At 50.7% G+C, this 17,728-nt stretch overlaps 2 protein-coding genes across 7 annotated transcripts in view; one reads left to right on the forward strand and one right to left on the reverse strand.

Annotated features, from left to right (window-relative positions):
* cers6 (ceramide synthase 6) overlaps positions 1-17,728 on the forward strand; it is a 384,111-nt gene that overhangs the window by 338,100 nt on the left and 28,283 nt on the right. The gene's annotated exons all lie outside the window — the stretch shown is intronic.
* Positions 1,100-17,728, reverse strand: part of LOC147120476 (uncharacterized) — a 28,534-nt gene continuing 11,905 nt past the window's right edge. The window contains exon 2 of the mRNA XM_085983664.1: positions 1,100-1,255. Coding sequence (XP_085839790.1) covers positions 1,100-1,255 — 156 coding nt within the window. The remainder of the gene's footprint in view (positions 1,256-17,728) is intronic.

Consider the following 17,728-nt stretch of genomic DNA (forward strand, 5'->3'; position numbering starts at 1 on the left):
CATATTTTAATGAAGCAAAGGAGTACAGAGTATTTATAAAAAGGAGAGAGAAAAAGTTTCATGTTGTAATAAGCTAACCAAGAGTGCTTGGTAGGCCAGACTGTAGTATCTTCGGCCGCATAGCGTGCTGTCAAGATTTAATCAGTAGGACCACAACCTCCTTGATGCAAGTGACAAATTTTTACTGTAATTTTCATTTAAAGACTTCAGTTACATCTTTCAAAAGAAAGTATGTAGAAATGATTGACTAATTTTGAGTAAATGAATATGCATAGTTAGAAAAAGATCACGCAGAGCAGGCTCAAGGGGCTTATGGTCTACTGCTCCTATTTCTTATGTTCTTCGCATCAGATTGTACCATGCTTCTAACTCAAACTATTCTACTCTAGTCAGATGCAAAGGGGATTACTCACCAAAAAGCCGTCAGTGATTTGCAGGATGAGACTGGTTAATTCTTCAAGGCAGAAGTTTTACACCAATGCCCTTATCGCCAGCTCACTCCTCCGCCTCATGTCCTTCAACACACAGTTCCCTAGAAGATTACATTTAAAATTTCTTCTCTGCCCTGGAACTGCATGCTTCATATTATTACTTCAAAAACTCTTCAGCATGCACCTTCACACATCAGCATAGACAGAGTCTGGGCAGAAGTGTTGTTGGTGAGGCAGAGGTGCTTCGGTGTGAATGATGTGGATGTGGTTGTGGTTGTAGATGTTTATATGTTTATAAGTTGATGGGGCAGGTGAGCAGGCAGTGGTAGTAGGCGAGGTTCCTTCAGGAGACTGTCTCATGACCAACCCCCATTTTCTCTTCTGAGAACCCTTCCTGCTGCTCCACCTGGTTCATACCTCTCTCAATTGCTACGCTATGCAGCATATAACAAGCAGCATGATAGGCTCACTATTACACTTGTCATTGCATTTGATCTAGAAGTAGGTGAGACTAGACTGTGTACAATATACCCTCATTCTTTAATTATTAAGCATATAATGGACTATTTTATATGCAAATTTAGGAAAGTAATTGCTAATGCTTTGTATTTTAAATGAGAAGAATATGATTTTTACATATTAAAATATTTATTAAACTAATCTGACATTCACAGTCTTGCTGACACCATGCACTGCAGGGAACCTGTGTCTGCCTCCAGCACAGTGAAGCTGTTCTTCACACTTAAGTTACTAATTACACGTAACCAAAAGCTGAATTTATGGAGATTGCAGAGATGATTACACAGACTAGCCAGAATTTCTACCTACATGCACAGAAATATTTACAAATAGCAATCTGAATCATCATCAACTTACTCTTATAGTCCTGAAATCGTTCAGTATTTCATTGATCTTTTTAACACTGCTTTACTTGTACCACTGCACATAAATCCGTTCCGTGAATAGGACGGTGAAACCCATTTAACACCTGGGCCCACAAGGAAACCTCGGGCCTCCCCCTCTCTGGGTTTTCCTCCCTCTCCCCCAACCACAGTGCCCTCCCGACCTTCCATCCCAACCAGTTACCCGAGTGCTGGGGACGATTCCTTCAGATCGCCTAAAATCCTGCTCCCACCCTCCGGGCAGTTCGAGCGCAGCGCTGGGTTTGGGTGGAAGGCTGACCTCATCTATGTAAATCGCACAGCAACTTCAGGCAGGGCAGATGTGTGGCGAAATACGGAAGTTGGTGTCCGAGATACGCCACTCCGTCGTTAGCTTTCCAAAAACGGCATCTCTCTGTCTGGCTCCCCATTCAAGTGCATTGAATGCTGTGAAGTTCCTGTACTTTCATGGTAAATACAAACTACACTCACCAGAGAAAGCTAGGGTTTATCCATTTCAGTCTAAGTACCATTTTAGAGGCGTGACCAGTCTTAATTAACAACCTCTCTGGCACTGAAAATTAGCTATTACAAGTGCGGAGTCTCATGCCTTCAGCTTTTAATTGTTCTTGGAGGTTTAAATTTTTTTTTTCCCTTTTCTCTCTTGATCCAATCTTTCTTTCCTTGTCTTCATTTCACTTTCTGTACCTGATTTGACATTGAATTCACTATTCTAACTGATACTTTCTGATTCAGACTCTGCGCAGTTCAATCTTCAGTCTGATTGGTTAAGGAGATACACAGTTGCTTGCTCTGTTCACACAGGTCCCAGATGCCCTGTAGAGGGCGTCGCACTGTTTCCATTTCCCATTTATAGCAACTTGTCGTGCAAAGTCTCATGGGCATAGGCAAGTCTAACAAGTGGCAGGCTCCATTCGCTCACTGGCTACAATAAATTCTGGCCCATTAATGTTCATTTCACCAGAGACTGGAAATTTCCTGACCAGCTGGCAGTTCAAGATTTAAAATTCTTTAACTAGTTCAGTTTACAAATCTGCCCTATAAGCATTTCCCACATTACAACAGCGACTCCACTTCAAAAGTACTTAATTGTCTGTAAAGCGCTTTGAGACGTCCGGTGGTCATGAAAGGCGCTATATAAATGCAAGTCTTTCTTTTTTTAGCTAGGGAGCAGGGAGGTCAAATGCCTAGTTCTGGCAATCATGTTAGTAACTAGTCTGAGCGATTGAATGCTATCTGGTTCACTTATGCCCAACCACTTGGTTGTTGGTAAACATCATATACAATGGACAGTAGACCTTATGTCACATCCTGAAACTTGAATGGCAGTTTCTATCTTCTCTTTCTATAACATTTCAAAAATTGTACTAAGGTCAGTTGTAAATAGTATTTCTTTTTTACAAACCATGCTGCTGCACAAATACACAGACCCCAACTTAAATAGTTAAATAGCCATAAAACTTCAATTCTTAACATGCAACCTATTTTTTTATTTGTTTATGGGATGTGGGCGTCGCTGGCAAGGCTAGCATTTATTGCCCTTCTCAAGGGCAATTAGGGATGGGCAATAAATGCTTCCTTGCCAGCGACTCCCACATCCCATAAACTAACTAAAAAAACATAAAATCATTAGGTTAAATAGGTTGTATGTTTTAAATATTCCCTTTTGCCTCTCTAAATGGATGATAGAGAAGTAGTTATAATTTGAGCACTTACCAGATGCTTTTCTTGCACCTAATACAAAAGACAGCTCCCTTAGGGAAGTGTTCTTGTTTCCCATGATCCGAAGCATGCCCTAACACATGGGGCCAGAAATTCGCGGCCAAAGGCGTGAGTGCGCTCGGGGTACTCACGCATCTGGCCGTTGGAAATGCCGGCGTTCAGCATGAACAGCGCATGCGGGGAACGCCGGCATTTCCAGACCTCGAGCGCGTGCGACTGCACAGGCAGCGCTTGCGCAGTGAACTTCGTAGATTTCATTCATGAAATCCGTGAGGGTAAGTCCTCAGAAGTTACACTTGAAAAAAGCAAGTGTAAAGTGGTTCATTGGCTGTGGAGGAAGAAACATTTTATCGTGGAGCTTCTGAAATGCAATATTTTTGTTTGGGAAAGGGAGGGAAGTTATTTTAAGAAATTTTAAGTAAGTTTTAAAGTTAAATTTTTTTTTTTAAAAGGGTTTTCAGAACGGTAGGTAGAAGGAGCAATTGTGGCTGTGTGAATGGAATGTGAGAATGAGTTATGTATGTATGTCCACATATATTCCTTTACGTATATGTATGTATGTTTTATATTCCTTTACTAATGTGTATGAATGTATGTTTTTAATTATGATTTTCAAATAAGTTACTTTCTCTGAAAGTCATAATTAAATAATACATTCATACACATAAGTAAAGGAATATATACATAACACGCAAAGGAATATATACAGACATACATACTTTCAGAAGCTCCACGATAAGAAATATCTTCCTCCGCAGCCTCTGGAGCAACTGTACCCATGCTTTTTTCATGTGTGAGTTGTAAGGACTTGACCTCACTGAAAGCAGTAATGAAAGCGGCGAATTATACTGCGCATGCGCTGCCTGTGCAGTCGCACGCGTTCTGCCTCTGAACCCCTTCGTTCAGAGGACAGGAAATGCCGGTTTTCCCCAAAAGCACTGTGCATGCTGAAAACCGGCATTTCATCCGGCCAGATGCATAAGTACCCCGACCGTACTCGCGCAGTTGGAAGGGAATTACTGGGCCAACATTTTACATGTCAATAAAATGAAAAATTTAACAATTGCACGACTTGCCCCCTCGCATCTGCGACTGAGGGTCCAAGGAGGTGCATTGCGCAAGAGGTCATCATCGTACGTATCCTCACACTGTTCCCTTTGGGGAACTGTATGAAGTGGTGGAAGGATTTATGGCCGTGATTAACGCTCATTCCGTGACCGTAACCATCTTTGAACCAGCCATTAGGGTGGTTAGTCCTATGGCGGGAGGGTTTTACGGGCTCCCACAACCCATCTGAGGGGGGGGGGCCACCAACACCCACGGACGCAAGTATCCCGCTGGATGTCCACCCAGAATTTAAAGTTGGAACTCCGACTCCACTTGCCGGGACTGTCTGGAGTGGGGTTCAAAACCCTACTCCTTCTGGCCCAGCGGCGGGGATGCTTACTGCTACGCAAAAGGCCCACTCCGCACAAAAGGTGACACCCATACGTTTCCTGCGCCTTTTCCCTCCCCGTGACTGGAGCCCTATGCTGCCATTTCACGTTGCTAATCGGATTGGGCCTTTGTCATAGCGGTAGGATCCCCGCCGCTGGGCCAGATCAGGGTAGGGTTTCGAACCCCGCTCCAGACAGTCCCGGCAAGTGGAGTCGGAGCTCCGGCTCTAAATTCTGGGTTGACATCCAGTGGGATATTTGCGTCCGTGGGTGTGGGTGGCCCCCCCTCCTTGTATAGCTTGTGGGAGCCCGTAAAACCCTCCTGCCATAGGACTAACCGCCCTAATGGCTGGTTCAAAGATGGTTACAGTCACGGAATGAGCGTTAATCACGGCCATAAATCCTTCCACCACTTCATACAGTTCCCCAAAGGGAACAGTGTGAAGACACGTATGACGACGACATTGCTAAATAAATAAATGGAATTTAAAAAATTCTTTTAGGGCTTTTAAAAGTCTTTAAATTGCTTTAATTCTCTTTAAAACTACTTCAGATTACTCAAAATAATGTAAACATTTAAAAAAGTTTATAAAAGTTACCAAAATCTTCAAAAAACTTCCAAAAACCTATTTAAACTGCTGCTTTGCATGTAAAAATCCTTAGCAGCTTGACAGAAACATTGGGGGCGTGTCCAGTGAAACTGAGACCTCAAGGGGCGTGTCTCACTTACACTGCACGCTCCTGGCTTCGCGCTGGCTGCACTCCTGGGTGGCGTGACGTCATACGCTGCCCGGGATTCTTCTTTTTCATTCACCAAGTCCAGGCGTCCCTGGAGCTGATCGTCAGTAGCGCGGGGTAAGTGTAAATACGGGGCTTGCATGCGCTGCAAGCCCCTTTCTGGAGTTTCTGGGCCATGAAGTGATCTGGGATGCTGTGCCCTGGGTAAATAGACCCGTTTATTGTTTCCGGATTTATATGTAAACTTTACACTATGCTCCAACATCACTTCAGTGGGCTGTTAATATCAGTCACGTCGGACACTTCCATACCAGATTGAATTACCAAACAGACAGATTCACAGGCAGAACGTCTTAGCCAAAAAATACAGCCAGTTTTCGAAGTAAACTCAAGTTAACAGTAGTTTTGAATCACTTCATGTAAGAGTTAAACAGGTAAGCCAGTTGGTTTAGTTCCTTTGAATCATCTTTCTTTCCAGAATTTTCAGTAGCAACCTAATTCCTACCAGTTGTAGTCATATTTGGAATTACATAAACTTAACAAGTTTATATCACATCCATACATCCATTCCAACCAAGACAATATTGTGACTAACCAGAATAACAGAAATGCCCAAAACTTATACTTGTGCATTATTTCATCGACAGTCTTTTCCATTGAGAAGCCACTCTGTGAGACTAAGGCATTTACTAGTATAATGGATGGTCAGCTATATTAACACTGTCAAAGACCACCTGCAGGGTCAATGAAGTCAATTTATTGCCCGGTAATAGTTCTTGAGTGCTTTTTCCTCAAATGCTATGTCTATTAGCAATCTGTAACTGGCTTCTTTCTGATATGCTTCAGCTGGGCCAGAGAAACAAAGCCAATTTCCCAGTATGCATTGGCTGAAACCATCTTGAGGGTGATACCTCTCTAGAGAATCTGGCCTAGAAATTCGTCTAGGGCGGTGGCGGAAAGCGGGCGGGATCGGATCGGCCGCCCATTATACACAGCGCCTGATAGTTCCACTGCACTCAGTGGGATTAAATATCAGGAGCTGTGTAGAACGGGCGGCCGATCCGATCCCGCCCAATTTCCACCACCGCTCGAGACGAAGTTCTACCCCTCTGTTTTTAAGCAATGTAACATGTAGAGACCCACAGGCCTAGAAATTCGAAGGTTTAGTGCCGGCTGGTAAGGCCCGTTTTGATGATAAAATACCGTCCGACTCGCGTCCGGCGGGTTCTGCGGCAGCCGCCATTTTTGTCAGATCAGCAGCGCTGCTGTTGCCAGTGTTCACTGCAGAAATGGAAATGAGCCAGATCGTGACGCCAATGAGTGTGCAATGCACGATCTGCCATTTTCAAGGTTGCCGCTCCACTATCCGCCCTCTCTTAAACACGACCAGCTGACCAAGCGTTCAGCAACAAGAAGGAGCCTCTAGCAGCGCTGTTTAAAGGGATCATCATCAACAACTTGCAGCTGACATGGTTTCTCAGTTTGACTGGCTCTGTGTAAGTTTCTGCAAATCTTGCAGCTTTCTAAACTTGTTTCAAGTTCCTGAGGTGACGGGGAGTGTTGGTGCAAGTGGAGAACGCCTTCATTCTCATTTAAAGGCTTCTGCTCACACCATTTGCAGCCCCCCTCGCGCTCGAGTATCTTCGGGAGAGGGAGCAGAGGCAGCGAAGAAGAGGAGAAGATGCTCGCAGAGGGGGGAGGACGAGGGGCAGGAGGGCTCTCAGCAGGAGGTCTCTCAGCAGGAGGTCTTACCCACCTAAGGTGTTCCGAGAGCACTTCTCTTACCTTCACTTAAGCCAGGAGCAGTGTCTTAGGAGGCTCCGCTTTACCAAGGAGGTGATCACAGAACTCTGTCACCTCCTGCAACCAGACCTGCAGCCTGAGAGCACAGCGAACACGGCTCTCCCAGTGGCCCTCACGGTCACCATGGCACTCAATTTCTTCGCCAGCAGATCCTTCCAGTCTGCAGCAGGAGACATAGCTAACATCTCCCAGTTCGCCATCCATCACTGCATCCGGGCAGTCACAGAGGCTCTCTACTCCAAGAGAAGGGACTGCGTTGCCTTCTCTCTGAACAGAAGCAGGACGAGCACGCATGTAGCTTTTGCCAGGGTAGCTGGCTTCCCCATGGTGAAGGGCACCATTCACTGGACACACGTGGCTTTGTGGGCCCCATATACCAATCCAGAGATGTTCCATATCCGCAAAGGCTCACTTAATGCGCAGTTGTTGTGCGACCAAGCCCAGCGCATCACGATGGTGAATGCAGAGCGAATAACAGTCATGATGCCTTCATCCTGCGCCAGCCTGGTGTGCCAGCAATCTTCCAGCCACCATGTCAAACCCGAGGGTGGCTGCTCAGAGATGAGGGTTATCCCCAAGGGTGGCACCTCAGCATTCCTATCAATCTGTTGGAGGACAGATTGCTGGCCTGCTGCGACACCCTGCGAGCCCCTTTCGAGACTCGTAAACCCAGCGATGATAGCAGCAGTCTGAGTTTCCACTGCAGCAGCCCTGGGGAGTGACAGTGGGCCTGTGGAACAAGGACCTGTTCTCTCTCAGGATGACAGCATTCCTAGCCCCACCACTACCACTCTGCCATTGCCCTTGCCGCTGCCTATCAGCCAGCCAGCCCAAAGTGCTGCTGTCCATGTCGAGGTGGTGCAGTCTACAGCTGGGCCTTCAGCCTGTGCTGCAATACCACAAGGTTTTTCCTGGAATTGTCCATCATTTCCATCCTGAAAATCATGGGCTCCAAGCTCTGTGTAAAGCCCTGTCCAGTGTTGGAGCCAGACTCCTCCATGCTCCTTGACACTGACAAGAGGCTCTCTGGCAGGCTTGCCGTTGCACCTAGGATTTTGATGTGCATGGCCATCACCCTTCTTCTGCAGGCCGTCCCATTGAAGTCATCATCTGAGTCGTGTGCAGCAGAACTTGTGCGCAAACACGCCCTCCGGGGAGCTGGCACTTGAGCTAGTCTTTCCTCCTGGCTTGGCTGCAGCCCACTCATGCCCGGTGCCTCAGCATGTGCAGATCTCACCTCTATACAACCCTCTAAATTCCGCACAGTGCAATTTTCTGAGCTGGTGTCTGTGAGTGTCAGATGCAGTGCCAGTGTGTCGTCTTCTTCTCCTCCATCACTCTCCTCCACAACTTCAGAGACAGGCTGCCCTGCTGGCAGTTCCTGGGTATCTGAAAGCAGAAAGGCACAAGGGTCGGGTTGTGTTGAGGGAAGGGGGGTAAGCAAAATATCCATGCATACACCATCAGCACTTTGTAAGTGAGAAGAGATTCGGATGAGGGGGTAGTGGGATGTGAGAAGAAGGATTAGGTATGACCACGCCGCCATTATCAGCAACGGTTTCAACTTCTCCGGTGGCCATGGACTCCGTCACTGCCCCTGCAATAATGTCAAGCATCAATTCCTCTAGGTAGGTGAGGTTCTGGGATGTGGGCGTCGCTGGCAAGGCTAGCATTTATTGCCCATCCCTAATTGCCCTCAAGAAGGTGGTGGTGAGCTGCCTTCTTGAACCGCTGCAGTCCGTATAGTGAAGGTACTCCCACAGTGCTGTTAGGGAGGGAGTACCATGATTTTCACCCAGTGATGAAGGAACGGTGATATATTTTCAAGTCAGGGTGGTGTGACTTGGAGGGGAACTTGGAGGTGATGGTGTTCCCATGCACCTGCTGCCTTTGACCTAGGTGGTAGAGGTCACGGGTTTGGGAGGTGCTGTCAAAGAAGCCTTGGCGAGTTGCTGCAGTGCATCTTGTAGATGGTACACACTGCAGCCACGTTACGCCAGTGGTGGAGGGAGTGAATGTTTAAGGTGGTGGATGTGGTGCCATTCAAGCGGGCTGCTTTGTCCTGGATGGTGTCGAGCTTCTTGAGTGTTCAGCGATGGTAATGTCATTGAATGTCAAGGTGCGGTGGTTAGATTCTCTCTTGTGAGAGATAGTCATTGCCTGGCACTTGTGTGGCGCGAATGTTATTTGCCACTTCTCAGCCCAGTGTAGTGCAATGTGTTTGGGTGATGTGCCTGCCATGGTTGAATAGCTGTCTCTGTGTGCATGGTGTGAGATGTGGGTGTGAATGTTGCAGCAGTGGTAATGTTGTGAGGGAAAAGTGAAGCCATGACTGTGAGATATGAGTGGAGATAGCTAAAGGTTGCTGGTAGGTGAGCGATGAGGATGTGTTGCATTGAGCAGTGTGTGAGGCTTGTGGTGCAGATGGTGGGATATGGCATTTGCTGAAGCCTTCACTCACCTTGACCTGCCATGTGAGGTGATTAAACTTTTTTCGGCACTGGATCCAGGTCCTTTGGACCACAATGGTGGCTGTGACGGAGTCAGCAATTTCCTCCCACAGCCTTCTGCAAATGGCCTTGGATGGCCTCCTGCTATCCTGCGGGTACAGGACAGCCCGCCTTCATTGCACGGCCAGGGCGAAGGTGTCGAGTGCTGCATCTGAGAACCTTCTTGCTTGCTCCCTTGGTTGCTGAGCCATGTCTTCACCCACGCTGACAGCGAGGTGTTTTAAACAAAGCACCTCCCCTTTAAGTAGTGCAGTGAGCCTAGGCCAAGCATTACTGGCCATTAGACTGCACCCAATATTGGTGCCCACCGTGCAGCACGTTTAGCACTGAAATCAGCGCTCCAATCGTTATAATGAGCAGACAGCATGAATTTTGCATGCTGCCTACGCCACTTTGAACGGGCGCATTTTTATATTTTCCCTGGAATCTCCAGGAATTGAAGATTAATCTCCAGGACACTGCTGCGAGCAACCCTGGAGAAAAATCATAGGTTCATTTGGAAAAAAGTGTATTGTAGGGGTCTACGTACTCCTAACAAAATATACTGAACTCGGAGAGGTTTAACAGAAAAGGTTTAATTGTTGAGACCACATGTTGAACACAAAAATGGCGTCAGAGACTACACCAAGTCCGACTGCCTTTCATCAGTCCACAGCTTCGACTGCTCCTCCCCCGCTCTGGGCTTAACTATGTTGCAGATCGAGTTTCTTAAAGGTGTGATCCTTCTTAAAGGCATGACGCCTGATTTATAGTCTACGGACCGAAAAGCGGATTGTGTCCTTTCTGTGATCGGTACGCCACACAGCTCCCCCCAGAATCCGCTAGAAGGGAGTGTCCGAACCGGCTTGGCGGCTTGATGGCACGGCCGGAACGGCTCTTGGTGGTTGGTGTCGGGAGCGGGGCGGACGGACGCGTCAGGCTCTTAGGCGGTCTGCCCCGCGGTGGGGGTTGGCCCACTTGAACGGGTTCGTCGGGCTCTAGGTGCGCCAGCTTGAGCCGGTCGACCGACACCTTGTCAGTTCTGCCGCCCACTTGGAGGAGGAAGAACTTGTTCCCCGTCTGGAGTACCTTGTAGGGTCCGTCGTATGGGGGCCGTAGAGGTCCTCGGTGGGCGTCATGGCGCACGAAAACAAATTTGGCCATGTGCAGGCTAGGTGGTACGCGGGTTGCTGGTTCGCCGTGCCGGCTGGTGGGTACCGGAGTGAACTGTTGTGCTCGGTTGGCGAAAGCGCGGCGTTGCTGGTCAGCCGACCAGGGGGTCATGGCGGTGGGCAGGAACTCTCCAGGTACGCGCAGCGGCTGGCCGTACACGAGTTCCGCTGCCGAGGCTTGCAGGTCTTCCTTGACCGCGGAGCGTAGGTCAAGTAGCACCCACGAGAGGCGGTCGATCCAAGCCTCGTCCTCGAGGCTGGCGCGGAGGGACGCCTTCATGGACCTGTGGAATCGCTCGCACAGTCCGTTGGCTTGGGGGTGGTAAGCCGTGGTGCGGTGAACGGCCACCCCGAGGTTTCGGGCGATGGCAGCCCACAGATCAGAGGTGAACTGCGGGCCTCTATCCGACGTCATGTCGGAGGGGACGCCGAACCGAGCGACCCAGGTCCCGATGAACGCCCTCGCGATGTTGGCGGTGGTGGTGGACGTCAGTGGAATGGCCTCGGGCCAGCGGGTGGTACGGTCCACGATTGTCAGCAGGTGCGTGTGACCTTGTGATGGTGGCAGGGGGCCGACGAGGTCGATGTGGACGTGGTCAAACCTTCTTTCTGGCACGGTGAACTCCTCGAGTGGGGCTTTGACGTGCTGGTGGATTTTGGCACGCTGGCAAGCTATGCAGGAACTGGACCAGACGCGCACATCTTTGCGCAGGCCGCGCCAGACAAATCGGTTGGCCACCAGTCTAATGGACGCGCGGGTGCCGGGGTGTGAGAGGCCGTGGACGATGTCGAACACCCGTTTTCGCCGGGACTACGGGGCGGGGTTGCACCAAGGAAGTGTCGCATTTGACTGTGACGGCGGACGGGCCGCAGGCGACGTCGGTCAGTCGCAGCCCTGGGAGGGTTGTGGGCGCGGAGAGCAGATCGGGGTCGGTGCGTTGCTCCGCTGCCAGTTGAACATAGTCCACTGCCAGGTGGGCGCCGTGGATGGCGGGGCGGGATAGGCAGTCGGCCACCACGTTGTCTCGACCGGAGACGTGCCGGATGTCCGTGGCGAATTCGGACACCGCGGCGAGCTGGCGTTGTTGCCTGGCTGACCACGGGTCCGCAGATTTCGCCATCGCGAATGTCAGGGGTTTGTGGTCGACAAACGCGGTGAAGGGGCGGCCCTCCAGAAGAAATCTAAAATGGCGGACTGCCAGGTACAGTGCGAGGAGCTCGCGGTCAAAGGCGCTGTATTTGGCCTCCGGGGGGCGCAGTTGGCGGCTGAAAAAGGCCAGCGGTTGCCAGGCCCCGTCGACCCACTGTTCATACACGGCGCCGACCGCGTGGTCGGAGGCGTCCATGGTGAGGGCCACCCTGGCGTTGGGCTGTGGGTGAGCGAGCATGGTGGCGTCGGCGAGTGCCTTTTTGGTCGAGTCGAAAGCGGTTAACATGTCCGCCGACCACTCGATCGCCATTCTGTCTTTCTTACCCTGGAGGGCTTCGTATAGGGGCCGCATGAGGGAGGCCGCTCCGGGAATGAAGCGGTTGTAAAAGTTGATCATCCCCAAGAACTCCTGGAGGCCTTTGATGGTGGTAGGCCGGGGGAACTGCTGGACGGCTTGCACCTTGGCGGGCAGGGGATTGGCTCCATCCTGCGTGATGTGGTGGCCGAGGAATTCGATCCTGCTGAGGCCGAATTGGCACTTGGCTGGGCTGATGATGAGCCCATGCTCACTGAGCCGCTGGAACAGGGTGCGGAGGTGCTCAATGTGTTCCTGCTTGGAGGAACTAGCTACAAGGATGTCATCCAGGTAGACAAAGAGGAACTTCAGGTCCCGGAGGACCGAGTCCATGAGCCGCTGGAAGGCCTGGGCCGCGTTTTTGAGGCCGAAGGGCATTCGGAGGAACTCGAATAGCCCAAAAGGGGTGATTTTGGCCGTCTTGGGAACGTCCGTGGGGTGGACTGGCACCTGATGGTAACCGCGCACCAGGTCGACTTTGGAGAAGACTGAGCGGCCGGCCAGTCTAGCCGAGAAGTCTTGAATGTGCGGTATGGGGTACTGATCCGGCGTAGTGGCGTTGTTTAGGCGCCGGTAGTCCCCGCAGGGGCGCAATCCCCCGTCGGGTTTGGTGACGATGTGGAGTGGGGAGGCCCAGGGGCTGTTGGAGCGGCGGATGAGGCCGAGCTGTTCCATTGTGGCGAACTCGGCCCGCGCGATCTCCAGCTTGGCCGGGTCCAGCCTGCGGGCGTGGGCATACACCGGTGGGACTGTGGTGGGGATGAAGTGTTCTACCCCGTGCTTAGCAACTTTCGCGGAGAAGGTCGGGTTGGTGAGGGCTGGGAACTCAGCCAGGAGTGCTGAGTAGTCGTCCGTTGAGCGGGCGCGGCACTGCCACGCCATTTCGGCGGGTTGGGGGGGGGCCATGGCGCCCGGGATAGGTGACATGGTGTTCATGTCCACGAGGCGGCGCCGAGGCATGTCGACCAACAGGCCGTGGGCGCACAGGAAACCCGCACCGAGGAGCGGGGAGAGCACCTTGGCGGTGATAAACTCCCAGTGGTAGCGGCGACCTGCGAGGTCGATGGTGACGGTGCGGGTGCCGGATGTCGGTGCCGTTGGCGGCAGCCAGTGCAGGGCCGCGGCCGCCTCGCTGGATCTCGAGGGCGGACGCGGGGATGATGCTGCGCTGCGCGCCCGTGTCGCATAGGAAACGGCGTCCGGAGGCGCTGTCCGTAACATACAGCAGCGCGCCTGCTTGCCCCACGGCCATCGTGTAGGCCGGTGTGGGGGCGGTTGGAAACATGCAGGGATGGCTGCAGCGGCATGCCCGTGCGCCGAACCGGGTATGGAAGTAGCAGTAGCCCTGGGTCGGAGGGCTTGGGGGACGTGGGGGCCTCGTGGCCGAGCTGTGTGGCCGCGCGATAGAGGGTGGAGCGCGCGCCGACGCGGCCAGGTCGGGGGTGACGGCGTGGTTGGAGCCGGCGGACAGGAGCTTATCGGCTTCGTCGGCCAGGTCCTCGAGGTCCGTGAGGCTGGATGCCATGATCGCCGGGCGGATGCTGGGGGGTAGTTGGCGGATAAAGAGCGTGCGGAAGAGGGAGCCGGGCGGTTTCTCGTCGGTCAGAGCAAGCATGTGTGAGAGCAAGTCTGACGGCGTGGAGTCACCGAGGCCTGGGAGGTCGAGGAGGTGGCAGTTGCGCACAAATTGGGAGGCTGTGAATTTTTTAAGGAGCGCGGCCTTGAGATGTGCGTACTTGCCTTCCTCCGAAGGGTTTTGTAGTGTTGTCCAGACTTTCGTGATTGTGGAGCTGCCCAGGGAGGCGAGGAGGTAGTCGTACATCGTTGTGTCGGCGGTGATGCCGCGGAGTCGGAATTGCAATTCAGCTTGAAGGAACCAGGCAGTGGCTAGGTTCTCCCAGAACTCCGGCAGCTTCACAGAGACTGCGTTTGTGTCAGCCATGGTTACGCTTAGGAGTCGTCCTGAGCGTCGGGGTCACCAATGTAGGAGTCTATGTACTCCTAACAAAATATACTGAACTCAGAGAGGTTCAACAGAAAAGGTTTAATTGTTGAGACCACATGTTGAACACAAAAATGGCGTCAGAGACTACACCAAGTCCGACTGCCTTTAATCAGTCCACAGCTTCGACTGCTCCTCCCCCGCTCTGGGCTTAACTATGTTGCAGATCGAGTTTCTTAAAGGTGTGATCCTTCTTAAAGGCATGACGCCTGATTTATAGTCTACGGACCGAAAAGCAGATTGTGTCCTTTCTGTGATCGGTACACCACAGTATGTTTTATTCATTTTCTTTAAACACTTTTGTTTATTAGTTATAACAATATTGAAGATGGGAAAAAGAAGGCTGTTTGACTGAGTCAAGAATCCTCCAATCGGGTAACAAGAATCTTTTCGCTTTCTGATTGGCCTGGAAAGGGGGTGGGGGGGGCACTGCAAGGATAGGCATGTCGGGTGGCTGGAGGCAGGATGTTATGCGATGAAACCTCCTGGCATACATTCAACCATAGTCGGCAACCTTACTCCTGAGAATAGTGGCAGTTTCCAATATAAATATGGACATATTGGACAAGTGTCAGCCGTGGCTCACTGGGTAGCACTCTCTCGGTGGGAGGGGCTAGGAGTGAGCCAGGTGTTACTGGTTGCCTGATTGCAGCTGGGAGTTGGAGGGAGTTTTGTAAAAAGTTGGTGGTGGGTTTTGGGGTTTTGTTTTCAGGTTTTAGGGCATTTTTGGCCCACAAAAACAGCCAGATGGCTGCTGAGGGGTCCGGAGTGCCGGGCCCCTCAGAGGACAATGTTCCCGAGACGAATTTAATTAGGGAAGAAACTGTGGTGGGAAAGGAAAAAAAAAGGCCCAAAGATTTGGGCCGGGACCCCAGGAGGTTTGGTAAAGAAAACACGGTGGTAGTGCAGTGTGAGGATAAGAAGATTCGAGCTTGGGATATTATCCAGGCGGTTCATGAGGACTGTGGCGAGGGAAGCTGCTTTGCCTGCCGACCAAAGCCAAATGTGGGATTCGAGGTGATGGTCAGTGGTCGTGAGGAGGTGGAAAGACTGTTACTCAGTCTGAAAGTTGGTGAGAAATTCTTGGAGGTGACTCTGCTATATTCAGAGGAGGTGGTGGTTTCATTTTTAAACTTGCCAGTTTACATTGAGGACGAAGTGCTAAGCAAGAAGTTGGAGTCGTGGGACATAAAAATCTGTTCTGCAATAAAGAGGAGGTATTATCCGGGAACACGGGTAGCAGACGGAACCCGGTATGTAACGGTGCGGTTCCCAGAGGGGGTGAGGTCATTGCCGTACAGTATGAAGTTCGAGGCACTGGAAGGAGTGCAGTACTTTTGTGTGCTGCATGATAACCAAGTAAAGGTGTGCTATTATTGTCTTGGACATGACCATCTCGTAAGAAACTGTCCAGACCTGTATTGTTACAATTGCGGTGAGTCGGGACACATTGCTCGGAGCTGCAAGGCGGAGAGCTGTGGGGTGTGTCGCAAAGGCCCCACCCGCTGTGAGTGTGTGGCAGAAGGGAGCGATATGAGTGATGAGGAGATGGGAGAAGGAGCAGGAGATGAGTGTGGAACGGCCGGAGGAGCGGTGCAGTCGGAGGACACAGCCGGTAAAATGAAGGAGAAAGGAGCACAAGAAGAGGCAGAGGATGGCAGAGCGGAGAACGGGATGGAGATGGCGGAAAACACGCCGAGTGCTGTGGAGGGGAACAAAGACAGCAGCGGGCAGCGAGGGTCGAGTGCAGACTCGAGCCTTAGTGCAGTTCGGCTCCCCCTGGGTAGTCTGGTGTCTGCGGGGGGAGAGGAGGCGAGAGCGGGGTGTGTGGTGGGTGTGGGTGCTCCGGGGAGAGGCGGGGAGTCGGATATCTTGGTGAGCGGGAGGGGGCAGGACGGGGAGAGGGTGCAAGAGGCAGGAGCCTTAAAGGGACAGCAGGATGGGATCGGCAAGATAGAGACGTCAGAAGGGAACAATTTAGGTGCGCCATTGTCCCATGGAGTGAGGGAACAAGGTGCACGGGTCAGAGGTGGAGATGTGGTCGAAAGGAGCGGCACAGTGGGAGAAACTGCGATAGCAGGAAGACTCTCTATGGGAGATGAAGTATCTGACGGGGAGCAGGATTATGTATCTGACGGGGAGCAGGCACGGGGGTTGCAGAAGAGCTTGAGTGTGAGGAATTAGAGGGGGACAGAGACATGGAAGTCGAGGGTGGGATGGCATCATGTGGAAAGGGAAAGGTTAGTGAGGGGCAGAAGGAGGGAGAAAGGGCAGCTCCTGGGCCGAAACTTAATGCAAGGAAAAGGCTGAAACAGCAGGGAGGGGTCAAACAGGAGGTGAAAAAGAGTCGGAGGCTGCAGGAAAAAGCAACAGCTGCCCGAAAAGTTGAGAAGGAGCATGAGAGGAGGGAAGAGCCAGAGATTAAATGATGGGGAGATTATCAGGCATACTTCCCTTCTTTGGAGCCATGATTACATTGGTCTCGATTAATGTGAACGGACTGAGGGGTGAGGAGAAATTGCAGCAGTTGTTGCAGGGTTTTAAAGGTTCGGACTTGTTGTGTCTGCAAGAAACCTTTTGGGATGAGGATATTCTAGAAAGAGTTCAGAAGGTTTGGAAGGGAGAGGTGTTTGCAAGTTGTGCAAACAATAACCGTAGAGGCGTGGCTGTTTTGGTGAGGCCGTCCATAAAAGAGAATGTTGCCTTGGTGGACAAGGACACTGAGGGGAGATTTTTACGGCTAAGGGTAAAAATGGAGGGATTTAATTGCGATCTCTTTAATATCTATGCACCGAACGACCATTGCAAGCATCGCAAGTTTTTTCGGGGGTTATTCACTGAAGCGGCAGAGGTGGAAAATCCTTGTATAATGGGGGATTTTAATGTATTTTTATCTCGGATGGACATTTCAGCCCAGATGACCTTTAAGGATGATAACTCCAGCGGGATGATTGTAAAAATGATGGCAAATTTAAATTTGAGAGACTTATGGAGGGACTGGAACCCCATAAAAAGGGAGTTCTCCAGAGCAGGTTGGGTGGGTGATGTTTTAAAACAGAGCCGAATAGATTTTGTGTTAATGCGGGAAGGGTTAAGTTCGGAGGTGCTGGAGATTTATTATAAAAAAGTATTTTTTAGTGATATCTCAGCTTTGGTTCTTAGAATTAGGAACAGCAGAGTTAAGATCGGTTCAGGGGTGTGGATTTTAAACAATCAATACCTGAAAGAAATTGTTTATAAAGAAGGGATTATAAATATAATAAAGAATGCTCGGAAGGAACCTTTGTTCTTGAAAGAAAGAAGAGTTTGGTGGGACAATTTCAAATATGAGGTCAAAGTTTTTTCGGTACTGTTGTGTATGTACCTTTAAGAGAGAACTGACTTTATACTGTAGTACCGGCAGTGACCACACCTGTATATAAAGCCATAGCAGGCTACTGTACTTTCAGTTTAAGCTTACCCTCTGTTCAGTAAATACCTGTTATTATTGTTCTCCTGCAGTCCGTGTGTTATTGATACGCGGACACT

This window comes from Somniosus microcephalus, chromosome 4 (genome assembly GCF_052327205.1).
Source record: "Somniosus microcephalus isolate GS21.2 chromosome 4, FLI_Smic_1.0, whole genome shotgun sequence".
Classification (NCBI taxonomy): Eukaryota; Metazoa; Chordata; class Chondrichthyes; order Squaliformes; family Somniosidae; genus Somniosus; species Somniosus microcephalus.